A 13476-nucleotide genomic window follows, 5' to 3' on the forward strand; every position below is an offset into this window, starting at 1 on the left:
TGGCGCGAAGCCCCCCGCCTCCCCCTGGGCCCCGGCCGCGCGCGGGGCGGGGGTCCAGCCGGGAGCCGGCCTGCAGCCCGCCGCGCCGCGGGGGTTCTCACTTCTCCTCCCCAACGGCCGGAGCAGGTGCCGCGGCCCGAGCCCCGCAGGCGCAGGCGGGGCGGGTGGTGTGGACACGCCCCCGAGGCCCGTCCCGGTCGCCGCTCGGGAGGAAGCGCCAGAGCAGCTGCTGGTGCTGCGCGGAGCCCGGCGCCCCCCTCGCCCCGCGCCCAGGGACGCCGCCGGGCCCCGGCTCCGCGCCCCGGGCACAGCGCGCGCAGCGAGAGGGGCATGTGAGCGGCGCCCCGGCATGGCAGCCTCAGGTGCGTAGGCGGGGCGCGCGGGCCCCCCGCCGGACCCCGCACGGCGCGCCCCGGCCCCGCTCGCTCGCCTCGCGGCCCTCCTCGGAGCTGCCCCGCTCCAGCTCCGGCTCTTGGGTGCGGGGTCTCGCTGCTTTCTGTTCGCCCTCTGCTCCGTGTGGCAAACTCCGCACCCCAACTTTCTCGCGCTCCCTGTCCCGCAGTGCGCGATGCTTTCAGACCCTGCCTGACCCTTCCTTGTCTCCCAAATCCCCTTTTCTCCCCCAGTGGCTGTCCCGCAGCGCTTCTGAAGGTCGTCGCTCTGGTTAGTCCAGCTCTGTGAACCGAGAGACAGAGAAAATAGGACAGCCGCTGCCTGGTCCCTGCGGGCAAAATGCTTCTCCGAGGAGCCTGTCGTGCCAAGAGGGGGCGCTCAGACTGTCCTCGGCTCGGCTGGCGCTGGGCCTTTCCCTGTCCCAGGCTTTGTTTTTCGCCTAGAATTTGGATAGGCATCAAGGAACACCATTCTTTCCGCCTTACTTTAACTATGTCCTATGCTGGACTCTGGGGAGCGGGGAGAGGTGCAGGGCACCAGGTCATCTGTCCATCAAAGAGTGAGTGAGGAGTCTTTGCTAATTGGGGTGTGTCCACTTGGCAAGTCACTCACTGAGACCCAGGACAAACTGGCTGAATAACGTTGATAACAAGAGACCGCTAAGGAGCAATTGCTATGCGCTTTAATGGGTCTCATGCACCTGGTATGTTCTCAGTGGTGACCGGGACACGTCTACTTTCTGTGCCTAAAGGAGTTTATAGTCTTGTGAAGGAAAGCACTGAGTAAGTAGGGAATTACTGGATGAGAAGATTAGCATGATCGTGTTTGCAACTGGGTTTGCCTGTGCTTTCCTCGGCCTAGCTTAAGGTATATTAGTAGAGATAACATGTACAAACAGTATACAAAAAGCTTCTTGGAACATAAGTTCGACTCAGCCAGGAGAAGATGTTGATCTGGGGGTGGGGACAAGTGGTAGATTGATGCAGAAGCTCTCTCCAGAACCTGGAGGCCTAGCCTTCTAGCCATTTGGAAGCAGGGGCAGAAGCCAGTGATCACAACTCTATTAGATTGGGAGATACAGATTCGCTGTTTAAGAGGAGTAGGAAGGTAGGTCACCTTAACCTTGTGGGCTCCAGCTGAAGATTAGAAATTGTGTTGGGAATAAGTAACCTCTGGTAATATTCATTCCAGTGGAGCACATTCCATTGGAAAGCTGAGGCTGAGTTATCTTCAGGCAATTCATTCATTTAACAAATTGTACACCTACTGATTGCAAACACTGTCCTAGGTGTCAGGTGTATAATTCAGCAAACAAAGCAGACTTAAGCCATGTACCTGTGAGTATTTAGAGAGTATTAGGGGAGTGTACTTGACCGTGAGGAAAGTATTTGATATGATAAGTGCAGTGGAAAAACAATAGAGAGGAGTAAAGCGGCTGGGATTTTCATTTTAAAGGAGGCAGCCAGGTTGGGGACATTTGAGCAAAGACCTGAAAGGAAAGGAAGAATGTGAGGGAAGAGCAGGCAGAGGAACAGTCAATGGGTGTATGTGATGTGTTTAAGGAGCAGGGAGCAGGAAGTTGGAGTAGGGCGATGACAGGGGAGAAATAGGAAATGAGGTTATAGAAGCTCCCATCTCCTCCCATGGCTGGAAAAAGGGCCTGGGCTATTAGGCTCAGGAGGTGGCAAACTAGGAGGGTCTTTGGGCAGAGGAGACAGAGTCACCCTGAGCCTGGGTCCTGTGTGCTTTGCTCTGGTGGCCGTGGGAGAAGGGCTCAGAGGGAGGGAGTGCTTGCATTCAGTTGAAGGCTGTAGGCAGTGGCCAGACCTGGGCTATTTATGGGCTCTGTAGTGGCTTCCGCAGATGTCTGCAATGGTTCAAGCTATCAAATCTTCTTGCTGTCAGCGTCCTCTGTGGTGAGACACCACTCCAGGTGCTGCAAGTGGGAGTTGAGCCTCTAGGGTCCCTGGGGGCTCCCTGTGGTCTAGAGGTACAAGGACCAATGATGGCAGGTCGCAGAGGGGAGAGTGGGGACCATCTCTTGCCAACATACTATAGGCTCTGGAGCTGTTGCTGAGAGCGGTGGCTTCTTTGTGTTCTTCCCTGCCCTCATTTTCATCCTTTTCTCCTCGTCTTTTTATCACATTTATTAACATCAATTCACATGCCATCCAATTCCCCATTTGAAGCGTTCAAGTCAATGCCTTTTAGTATCTTCACGGGTATGTGGAATCACTACAGTCAATTTTAGAACATTTTTATCACCTCAGAAACTCCATATGCTTTAGCTCTCACCCCCTTTATCCCACCTTCTCCCCAACCCTAAGTTCCACCTTCTGTCTCTGTATTTTCCTGTTCTGGACTTTCATGTGCATGGGATCATATGGTACGTGGTTATTGTGACTGGCTTCTTTCACACAGCGTATTGCTTTCGAGGCTCATCCAAGTTGTAGCATGTGTTGGGACTTCATTCCTTATTATGGCTAAATCATCAGGTTGTCTTGAATTCCTGTCCCCTGAGGGGTCAGCATTTGTCTTTTATTTTTTGAAAGGCAGTTTTGCTTGTTGAAATCAAGGAGGATCTTGGCTCCTGTTCTTGAAAGAACTTGGCTAGCGAGATAAAATGAAGTGGATTCAGCCTACTCAGGAATAGTCTCTGTTTCCTGATAGTGTCTCTTGTCTTTACACTTGAGAGAGAGGAGAGTGAAAGAGAGGTCATGGTGACTTTTTCAAGTAGCCTGATCTGGGTGGATGAAGACTAACATATTCTCTGCATGTTAACCTCCAGGTACTTGAATAAACCTCTCAAAACCTTTTCCTGCCTCCTCTCTCCAAGACTTCTCATCCAGATCCTTCTACTATCTCTGGACTTACAGGACAGGAGGGCTTACACTTTTTTGTGATTTTTAACTTCCATCTGATCCTCAAGATCCCTTCATATTCCTACCAAGTCTAAACATGAAACTTTCAGAGTCTGGAAGCTTCTCACATGAGAGTTCCTCAGCCCCTCTCTATCCTGGTCCTTGCCTGCCTCATATCCCTCTTCCATATGGTGTTCAGACTCAAAGGGCTCCAGACAGATCAATGGGGTGCCAGAGTCCCCTGCACACTCAAGAAATGGTCTAGGCTGAGTTCCTTGGCACTTCCTCTCTTTTCTTTTCTCAAATGGACTCTGAATCTTAAAGGAACCTTCTCTCACTTACCACTGTCACTCTCTGTTGCCCCAGCCAGCGCCTGCCTCTGAGCGCCATCCCTTGTCTTTCGAGAGCCACTCCTGTTCTTGCGACTCTGCAAGGACAAAGCCCCTTCCTCATTTCTCTCTAGGATGTATGGGCTTCACACATTTCCTTTCTCTGAATGAACAAACACAAATGAGAAGAATTGATTTGTGAGGAAAATCATCTGCAGAAATAACTTGTGGCTAAAGAAGGGAATTATCTCAAAGAAAGGGGGGTCTCCCATGAGAGAGAGAGTTGCTGACAAAGCATGTAGTCCTGTGTTGTTACTGGCTCATTCATATGGAGGGACTTTAACTTCCACTTTGGACATTTTTTTTTACAAGTTCCCCAGCTTTCAATTTCAGCAAAATTCAGGAAGGTGATAGAATCCACTGTCTTCATTTACATTGATGCAAAAGTTGCCTGCATTTACTCTATTGATCTGAAGTCACACCACAAATGAGTGACCAAGTAGGTTGTCATATTAACTAGTTGGAGGCACTAGCTACTATGAGCACTTTTCCTCAAAGAGGGAGGGGGAGTTGAATTTAACACTAGGACCCTAGGAATGAGACATCTTAAATATGTTTTCCATATAGAAAAGACTGACCTAGAAAGCACTTTCCATTTAAACTGTATTTTCAAATTTTTGATTTAGAATAGTTTTAGATTTATATAAAAATTGTGAAGATAGAACAGAGAGTTCGCATACAAACTACATACCCAGTTTCCTCTATTATTAACATTTAAACTTTCCTGTGGACATGGAGGCGGGATTCAGGGTGAAAAGAGTAGTTTGTCCCTTAGTGCCCCCAGAATTTGTCATCTTAAAATGTTGGCCTGCCTTTGGGTCACTGTCTCCTTATAAAAGTGCCATAAATTGCTTGTAGACAGTGTCAAATTGCTGCTGCTTTCCTGTTAGATCAATCAGTGCTCCAGGACCCCAGCTGCCTTCTTTATGGCACTTCTTTTTTTTTAGAAGATTTATTTATTTATGCATACAAGAAATGGGACGTAGGCCAGAGATATGGGGAGTGAGAGGATTCACCAGAGACAGAGTGGGGAGCAGAACAGGTAGATTTACTGAAATACACTGCTGAGGGGAGCAGTGGGCAAGACAGGAGAGGTCTGCTGCACCATGTGTGGGTTAGCTCCCTGGCCAGGGAGCAAACTCAGGCCTTTGTGGTGGTATTGGTGAGACTTACCGCTAGGCCATCAGGGAGGCCCTCTCTGTGGCAGTTCTTATCCTCTAGGAAAGCCTCTTTTTCCCTGTTCTTTACTTCTTGCCATCACTTGGTAACCCTATTAAAAACTTTACCAATGACTTCTTTCTTCATCACTAACTTATGGGATCACAGTCAGTCTTTCTTGAGATCTTAGTCTTCTAACCCATTTGTACAAATTATTGGGTGATATTTGCTAGTGCATGTGTGTATATGTTCATGTATGATGGTGACTACTGCTCCTTACTTTGCACGTTTAACTGAGTTCAAGCACAGCCTCACTAACTTTGCATCCTTAAGATTATAGTGAAAGGTAAAGTCTTCTATATTGTCTACTAATAGACCATGCTCAAGCACGCTCCTTCTATGCAATAACACTTTACATTTAGAAGAACATTTGCTTCTGAGTATAAACTAGTCATGTAAAAAGGAGGGGGCAGAGAGAAGATAAAGACATTCTGATACTTTAACTTTGCTTGTGTCAGTGTGATCACCCTGTAGTTTTGAGTTTTACTAATTTTATTCTTCCGAAGTTCTGAAATTATTTTTTCATTGAGGTACAATGTAATGCTCTACCCAGAGAAAAAAGATACAATCAGCAAAATTTCATTCTGTGGAAAGCTTCAATACTCATAATTAAAATTTTGATCTTAATCTGCTTACACTTGGGACCAGAGTAAACATGCCTAAAAAGGACTATTCTATTGCAATTGAAGAAACAGACCGTGTTCAGAATTGAGTTTTCTGCAGAGCTACAAATGTCCGTGGCGTCACCAAGCTGTTCGCTGTTTTCCTCCAGTCCAATATTGCCTTCTAATACTGGCTTTTAAAATTTGCATGCCTTTGCTTTGAAAATCCTCCCTCACTAATCAACTTTCTCCTTTTGGTACCCTTTTGGATTTTATGTTTGCATTGGATTCGGGCTCCAACAAAGCAGGGACTCCAAATAGAAAGAAATTTCAAATTTGTGTTTTATTTGCTATTTTAAAAAATTGATGCTGTCCACCTGGGGGAAATCAGAACTGTGTTGGGTTTACATTTATATGTTATTTTTACTTTGAATGTGGTGGTAGATGATGACTGGCCAGGGGATGCTGTCCTTGATGTTCGCAGAACTAAGTGCCTCAGGTTTTGCCCTGCCTCTGACCTGTTTGCTAAGCGTAGGAGTTAAAGACAGCGCTATCGAGCTATTGCCAGCCACTGCAGCACGAATTCCATCTTGGCTGGCCAAGGAGCAACCCACATGGCGAGACAGACCTCTCCTGTCTCATCTGCTGCTCCCCTCAGCAGTGTATTTCAGTCAGTCTGCCTGTTCTGTTCCCCACTCTCTCTGGTGAATCCTCTTACCCACCCCCCTACACCTCTGGCCTACACGCCAGTTTTCATATGCATAAATAAATCTTAAAAAAAAAAAAAGAACCTATCAGTGAAATGTGGTCCAGGGATGACATTTAATTGATGATTAAATTAGATGATTTCCAAGCTTCACACAATTCCTATCTTCCTTTCCCAGTGGAGGAAGGATCCTTATTGCTTTGATCCTGGCGACTTCCATCTTGCTGACCCTGTCCAAATGATTCAACAGTTTGTTAAATTAGTGGAGAGATGAGGACCCACAATGGTGGTAACAGTTGTGCTAAAGCCAAGTTTCTCTGAACTTTGATAATTAGAAGGTGTGATTTATTACTCATAAGAGTCTTGACAGAAATCCTGATGGGGAGCAGCAGGTGAGTTGGCAAGAGGACTGGACAGGAACCCACAGGACGATTTGAGGTTCAGTCTGAGGTTCAGTCCTGGCTCTGAAACTAATTTGCTTAGGCAAGTCCCTGACTTCTCCCAGATGAAGTGCTTCTTTTATCCGTAAATGAAGAGTTTGGGCCAAATGACCACCCCAAATCCTTTGAAACTCAGTGCTTCTCTAAGGCTTTTGGCTCTGTTTCTGGAATCTGTGCTTTATTAGAGGGAGAAGAAAGCCTATGTCATGGGCCAGGTATGGCGACACCTTACAGATGCTGTGCAGGTCACAACATTAATTCAGTCATGGTTGCCAACTGCATTGCTGCACTGTTTATATTAATGTGAGGTAATGATACCAGCTATCAATTACTGAGGGTTTGCTACATGCTAAGCTCTAAGCCTTGCACTTTACATGAGATATAGAATATATAATTTAATTCTCACAGAACGCTGATTGAGTATTGCCATTTTCACTTACAGATGAGTAAACTGAAGTTCACAATATTTGAGTAACTTGTCCAAGGTTACATAGTGAATACTTTGCAGGGCCAGTGTACTAAGCTGGCCACCTAATTCCACATCTGTGTTGGTAACCACTGTGTTTGAAAAGGAACCAGGTTCTGGGCGTATGAGCCAAGTTCAAATTCTGACTCTGCCACTGTAGACCTTGGGTAAATTCCTTAACCTGCCATGCCTGAGTTTTCTCAGCTTTGAAATGGGGCAAATAGTACCTACCTTATAAGGTTGCTGATGATTAAATAAGTTTAATAGGATATGGGCTTGGAAGAACAGTTGAAACATAGTAAGAGCTTTAAGTGCTTGATGTCATCATCATCAGCATATCAACATCATTTTTCCTGCATCAGCAGAGAGGGTGGGGGTGATGGGGAAAGAGCATGCCAACAGAAGCAAAAGTGTCTGTGAGGATCCAAAATGGCGGGATATATTTGGGTAATGACAGGGAGTCTGGGATGGTTGGATGTAGACTCTGCATGGGGAAAGGTTAGTGAGCTTTGCTGGAGGCAGACAGTGAGACTGTGGGTGCCTGGAGGGATGGCATAGCTTGTGGGTCATGAGGGTTCCTAGAAGGAAGAAACAGACACGTTAACATGCTTCATCGCCTCGCTCTTTTTCAGAGGTGCTCAGAGGATGCGACATCCTCATCGTCTACAGCCCGGATGCTGCGGAATGGTGCCAGTACCTCCAGGACCTTTTCCTGGCCAGTCGGCAGGTCCACAACCAGGAGATTCTGACTTACAAGCTGGGCCCCAAGGTCTCCTTCTCGGCCACGGACCTGAGCTTCTTCCTCAGTGCACGATGCATTGTGGTGCTGCTGTCTGTGGAGATGGTGCAGCAGTTCTGCCAGCCGGCCCTGCTGCCCCTGCTGCAGCGAGCCTTCCACCCTCCCCACCGCGTGGTGCGCCTGCTCTGTGGCGTCCAGGACAGTGAGGAGTTCCTGGACTACTTCCCAGATTGGGCCCACTGGCAGGAGCTCACCTGTGACGATGAACCTGAGACTTACGTGACTGCGGTGAAGAAGGCCATTTCAGAAGGTAAGAGTTTCTCCTGAGGCAACAATTAAGCCCTAAAAAATGACTAATCCAGGGCCCTAGCAATTCAGGTAAGACATTATCTTGTGTTAAAAAAATGAGCCTGGACCTCACTGTGCTAAGAAGGCTGGTCATGTTTACTGTTTTAGAGCAGGCTACTTCTATAAAAGCCGTTCTAGAGGGCCTCCCCTGGTGGCTCAATGGTTGATCGCTGCGCTGCAAGGCTGCCCGCAGCCTCTGCAGTGCCTGTTTGTTCCCTGGCCACTGGCGAGGGTCCCACAAAAAAAGAAAAAAAAAAAAGCCATTCTAGAAATTTCTGCACCTTCGAAGGCGGAGGAAACATGTTCCAGCCTAGAGGATGGTGGGTGTGGGACAGTGAGACTCAGTTTGGTGGGGAATGTGAGGAACATGACTACCAACCCTCCTGCTTGCAAGCCACTTCCATTTATCATTATGTAACCTTAAGATTTTTATTGAAAAGTGCCACTTTTGGGTGATGTGTTTATAGGGAAACACCCTTCTCTATTTCCCATCAGCCTAGCTTCTGCCTTTTGCCTCATTTCTCCTTTTAAAGTGGTAAAATTCCAATCCTCTCTGCCAGGCTAATGAGTACAGTGGCTCCAGGAAGTGTGACATACAGTCTGATTAACAGTAACGGAAGACACTCTGGGATGGACACATGTTATGACTTTTCTTCCTCTTTTTGTTTTCTTTTTTTGCCTCACTGTGGACTCTGATCAGGCTGTGTTTATCTTCTCTTCTCTTGCCATTTAAGATCATATATACCTGAAGCCAGCAAGGAAGCCTGGAAAATTATTCAGTGATTGAGTATTAACTTGTCTCATCCACCCCTGTCTCGTTTGATGAATTGAATCAAGCACCCACTCATTCCTAGTGACCTTAAAAAGCTAATACAGCTTCCTAGATGTTTTTATTCCCAGAATAGACTGCTCTAAACCAATAAATAGGATCAGGTTGCTTAACATAGTGGGATTCTGTTTCATTTGATAATATAAATGACAATTGTTAGCATGGAAGATCTCACTTAAAATGCCTGGGACCTAGACTGGTAATTTTTCCAGGGCTTGCTTCTCTTTACTTCAGAAGGACATACTGGTAGAAAAAGCATATTAATTCAAACTTGTATGATTTCACTTCATTGCTTTGAGGGTGTTGTGATCTGCCTAAACTTACAAAGACCTAAGACACAACTCGTTGTTGTTATGGATCAGATGATATCTCTGTGAGGTCTGTTAGGATCTCGGGATGGGCCGCTGTGACCCTCCAACCAATCACTCAGAGCTCAGAGAGGTTTTGCCGCTGTGCTGGCACTGCACACCACATGCTCTAACAGCTTGTTCATGCTATAGTGGTGGCATTAAAAAATTAGATGACAAGAAAGATTCTTTTAATATCGTTTGGATGTGTCCAGTGTTTAGCTGCCTGCATAAATGGATCGCCTGTGACATTTTACTTTTTACTAGCAACTCTGACTCAGTATGTTATGAGCTTTTAGCTTCAAGTGTTTCAGAAATTAGGAAGTGTTTCACAGTGGTGTTTCTGTTCTGAGCGCAAATAACCTCTCATCATGAAGAGATTATTTTAATGGGCGATTAAAATAAGCTGCTTATAGGAAAACTCTGCAGTTCAGTGTTGATGGATAAGCAGGGACAAATGGAATTATAGGAAAGAGAGGAGGAGGAAAGACAGCTGACAGCTCCAATGTAACTTCTCAATTGGGGTTAGGCCTGTGGATTTTGGGATTGGAGATTCTTGAGTGCTAGGATGGCTTGGATTTGCTTTTGGGCATCCATAACCATTGCCCTTGGCCCAGCAGTAAAGTGGTGCTATATGTTTGATGTTTATGCTGGACAAGCTTTCCTAATACATCCAAGACTCAGAGTCTGGCAATGTAACAAAAAGGGCATTGAACAGGGGTGGGGACACCCCAGTACCTGGTTGTGATGCTAACTGTGTGGCCAGTACCAGGCAAGTCATTTATCCTCTTTGGGTTTCAGTTTCCTTCTCTGTAATGAGAATGATACTTGATCTAAGATACTTTCCAGGACTAATCATCTATGACTCTCCAAGGCCAGAGACTCTCAAACCTTTCTGAAGTACCTCCTTTTTTGCCCATTTTCATATCTGCGTTTACTCTCAGAAAACCTAGGCCTAAAATAGTGTTTAAGGACAGTACTATCCCTAAACTAGATTTCTGTTATAATTATCTCCTTAGTTACATTCTCTGGTTTTTCTAATGCTCTTCTTGTACAAACGAGGTTTTCTTAAGGCACCTCAACATAAAAGCAAAATGTAAAATTTTCAGATACCCCATTACTACAAGCTGCCCTAGGCCCATGAGAAATAAATACATGGAACTTGTGTCTTTGATTTTTGATCTTAAGAAAAACATCCCAGTGGGAAATTTATAATGAGGCTGAACTAACAGTAGGGACAATAATGGTGGGGTTACTGATCGAAGGACTATTGAAAGCTGCGAGGAGACAAATTAGAAGGAAAATTTGCTAATCATTTGCATATGTGAGGATGAATGGGTGGCTTTGGAGGTGCTGAGTCCATCCCACTGGGAGTGTGTGAGCAGGGATTGTAGCTGTAGCCTGAGGGAGTCAGCTGTGGAACCATGTTTAGACCATGTGACGTTCAGAGTCTTTGATCATAAAAAAATTCCCTTATGTGAAGTTCCTCTTTTTCACCAGAACATTCTATTCTGAATTCAGTCTTCCTCCTTCATCAGGTCTCCCTGTTTCTAACTCTCAACTGAGGAAAATTTAGTCATGGTCCTATTAAAACCCCACAGAAATAAGTAAGAAAAAGACCCCAATCATAATCTATGTAACTTTTGAAAATGGTAAAAGCTTCCAGAATATAATTATTTTTTCTTTTCCTTTCTTAACTTTGAGGAACCTTTTGAAAAAGCATGACTACTTGATAAGATATTCACTAAGACCATTTAAAATTTAGGCTAAACATTAGATAATATAAAATTTAAAATTAGACAAAGACTGGTAATGGAGGTAACTATTACAGAAACATGTTAAATGTGGTTACAGATAGTCAATTATACTTCCCTTTCCTGCTGCATTATCTAAATAAGTGCCTCTCAAACTTTAACATCTGCAGGAGGACTAGGGTAGAGATGGGGAGGAGGGGGCTTGTCAATATTTAAGTTCTGACTCCATAGATCTGGGTACCCCCAAATGCTGCTCTTGTAACAAGCTTCCACGTGATGCTGCTGGCCAGGGGCCACTGAGTAGCTAGCAAGGGTTTCAGCCACCCTTTCTTTGTCCTGTCTTTGTTCTTCTCTTGTGCGCAGACCATTTTCTCAAGTCTCCACTCCTCTGAAAATGGAGGCATCATCAAATCAGGGCAACTCCTGGATACCTCTCAGCTTAGTTATAAAACTAGACCAGTGGATTTCAGAGGAGAGACTGAGTTCTCTTCCTTTGCCTCTACTTGCAGATTCAAAGTGTTAGTTCTGGCAACTTTTAATCTCAGTTTTCCAGAGGTAAGTGGTCCTGACATTGGGGTGGGGACACTTTGATCATGGAACTTCCTATGTCTTCACTTAATAGGCTCATTGATCATAATTACTATCCCACTGAAACCTATTTTTGAGCATTTTCTATTTCTTATCCCCTCTCTCTAAATTTGTCAGTCACCTTAAAACTGACATCTATTTTAATTCGAGTCTTCAGTGTTGGATCAGCCAGGTTATTTCCCCTGATCTTTATTTGTGAAGTGACAGGATTGGATCAAGATGATCTTGAAGGTTTCTTTCAGCACCCAGTGTTGTGCTGTATCATTATAAGTTTTCTAAGAAGATGGCAAATGACCCAGAACCTTTTAATTGATTCAGTTTAATTCTAAAATATCCACAGTGATGTCTATACAGTGCTTAGAGATTGTGCTAATGTTCTGACTTTTTGGGGCTTGTTGGGTGATTATTTTAAAATAAGGAAATGAGAAAAACTCAGATCAACACAGAAATTGTTTCCTCTTTTTGCTGGAACTCTATTCTTTGTTGCAAATCTCACTGGAATACAAAAATAGATTTTGTTAGTCATGTGGGAAAGGACTTAGTGGGTAATATTGAGTTTTACTTCAAAAGATGTTATTGGTGTGTGTGTGTGTGTGTGTGTTGAGGGGGGAGGGAAGCACTAAACGTAATTCACTTAATATTATCTTGATATTATTCAGTATGACTTTGGGATCTTATCTTTATATACATTATTTTCTCTTGCCTTTCCCTATTCTTTCTTTTTTTTTCCTTAAGATTTATTTATTTATTTATACAAGTACTAGGCACAGTCAGAAGCACGGGAGGGTGAGAGAATTCACCAGAGCCATAGCTGGGGGCAGAACAGGCAGAAGGACCGAAGCACACTGCTGAGGGGAGCAGCGGGCGGCAGGAGAGGTCTGCGCGCCATGTGGGACCCTCCTCCAGTGGCCGGGAAGCAGCCTGGGAGCAGCCGGGGATCGAACTGGCGCTGCAGAGGCTGCAGGCAGCTTTGCAACCCAGCACTCAACCGCTGCGCCACTGGGGAGGCCCTCCCTATTCTTTCAACATACTTTTTCTCTTCAGAAGTTCTGATGGTACCCAAAATTATAATATATTTTACCTGTTGTTCCCATCAGGAAAAATGAGAGGAATATACCTTATCTGGCCTTCCTTTGTTAATATTAATGTTCTACTTTGAATATTAAAATGGGATTTAAAAGAAAACAATTGGGGTATTTGACAATAGTTTCAGTTACTCAAATGAAATTTCATAATCTTTTCCTAATTACAAAGGGAACGCACATCACTTAATTTTAGAGAAAAAAATGTTCCTGTTGATTATTTCCAGTCCCCCCTTTTATAAATAACATTGCAACAAATCTCCATGCAGCTTTATGCCTCGGTCTTTGTGACTCTGTATTGGTTTCCTCACAACCACGTCCCTGGAACTCCTGGAGCCAGGGTGGTTCCCTGCTCTGCGCACCTCCCTCCCCTCCCCAGGGAACCTGTATCCATGGCCTTTCTCACTACAGTGTTTTGTTGTTGCAATTTTTTAAATTTTCTTTCTTCCCTGGTTAGCTGATTAATTTCATTTCTCTTGCAAAGATACGCATATGGAGTGTATCTTCCTGTGCAGGGAGAACTTTCCGCTCATGGAAACAGCTAATAATGTGAATGTGCTTTATGACAGATACTATATGTTCTGGCCTCAGTCTTTATGTGTGTTTATCCCCCCCTCATCTGGCCTTGACACGTGAGAAAAATGGAGGTTCAGAGATGTTAAATGCCTTGTAAAAGGACTGGGAGCAGCTGGTTTGGGGTCCTAGGCCCTTTAG

At 45.0% G+C, this 13476-nt stretch overlaps 1 protein-coding gene across 1 annotated transcript in view; it reads left to right on the forward strand.

Annotated features, from left to right (window-relative positions):
- Window positions 1–333: 333 nt before the first annotated feature.
- PIK3AP1 (phosphoinositide-3-kinase adaptor protein 1) overlaps window positions 334–13476 on the forward strand; it is a 99709-nt gene continuing 86566 nt past the window's right edge. Inside the window, exons 1-2 of the mRNA XM_037496675.2 lie at window positions 334–362; window positions 7708–8124. Coding sequence (XP_037352572.1) covers window positions 350–362; window positions 7708–8124 — 430 coding nt within the window. The 5' untranslated portion in view covers window positions 334–349. The remainder of the gene's footprint in view (window positions 363–7707; window positions 8125–13476) is intronic.

This window comes from Talpa occidentalis, unplaced genomic scaffold, assembly GCF_014898055.3.
Source record: "Talpa occidentalis isolate TD23 unplaced genomic scaffold, MPIMG_talOcc4v2.1 talOcc4.8, whole genome shotgun sequence".
NCBI lineage: Eukaryota > Metazoa > Chordata > Mammalia > Eulipotyphla > Talpidae > Talpa > Talpa occidentalis.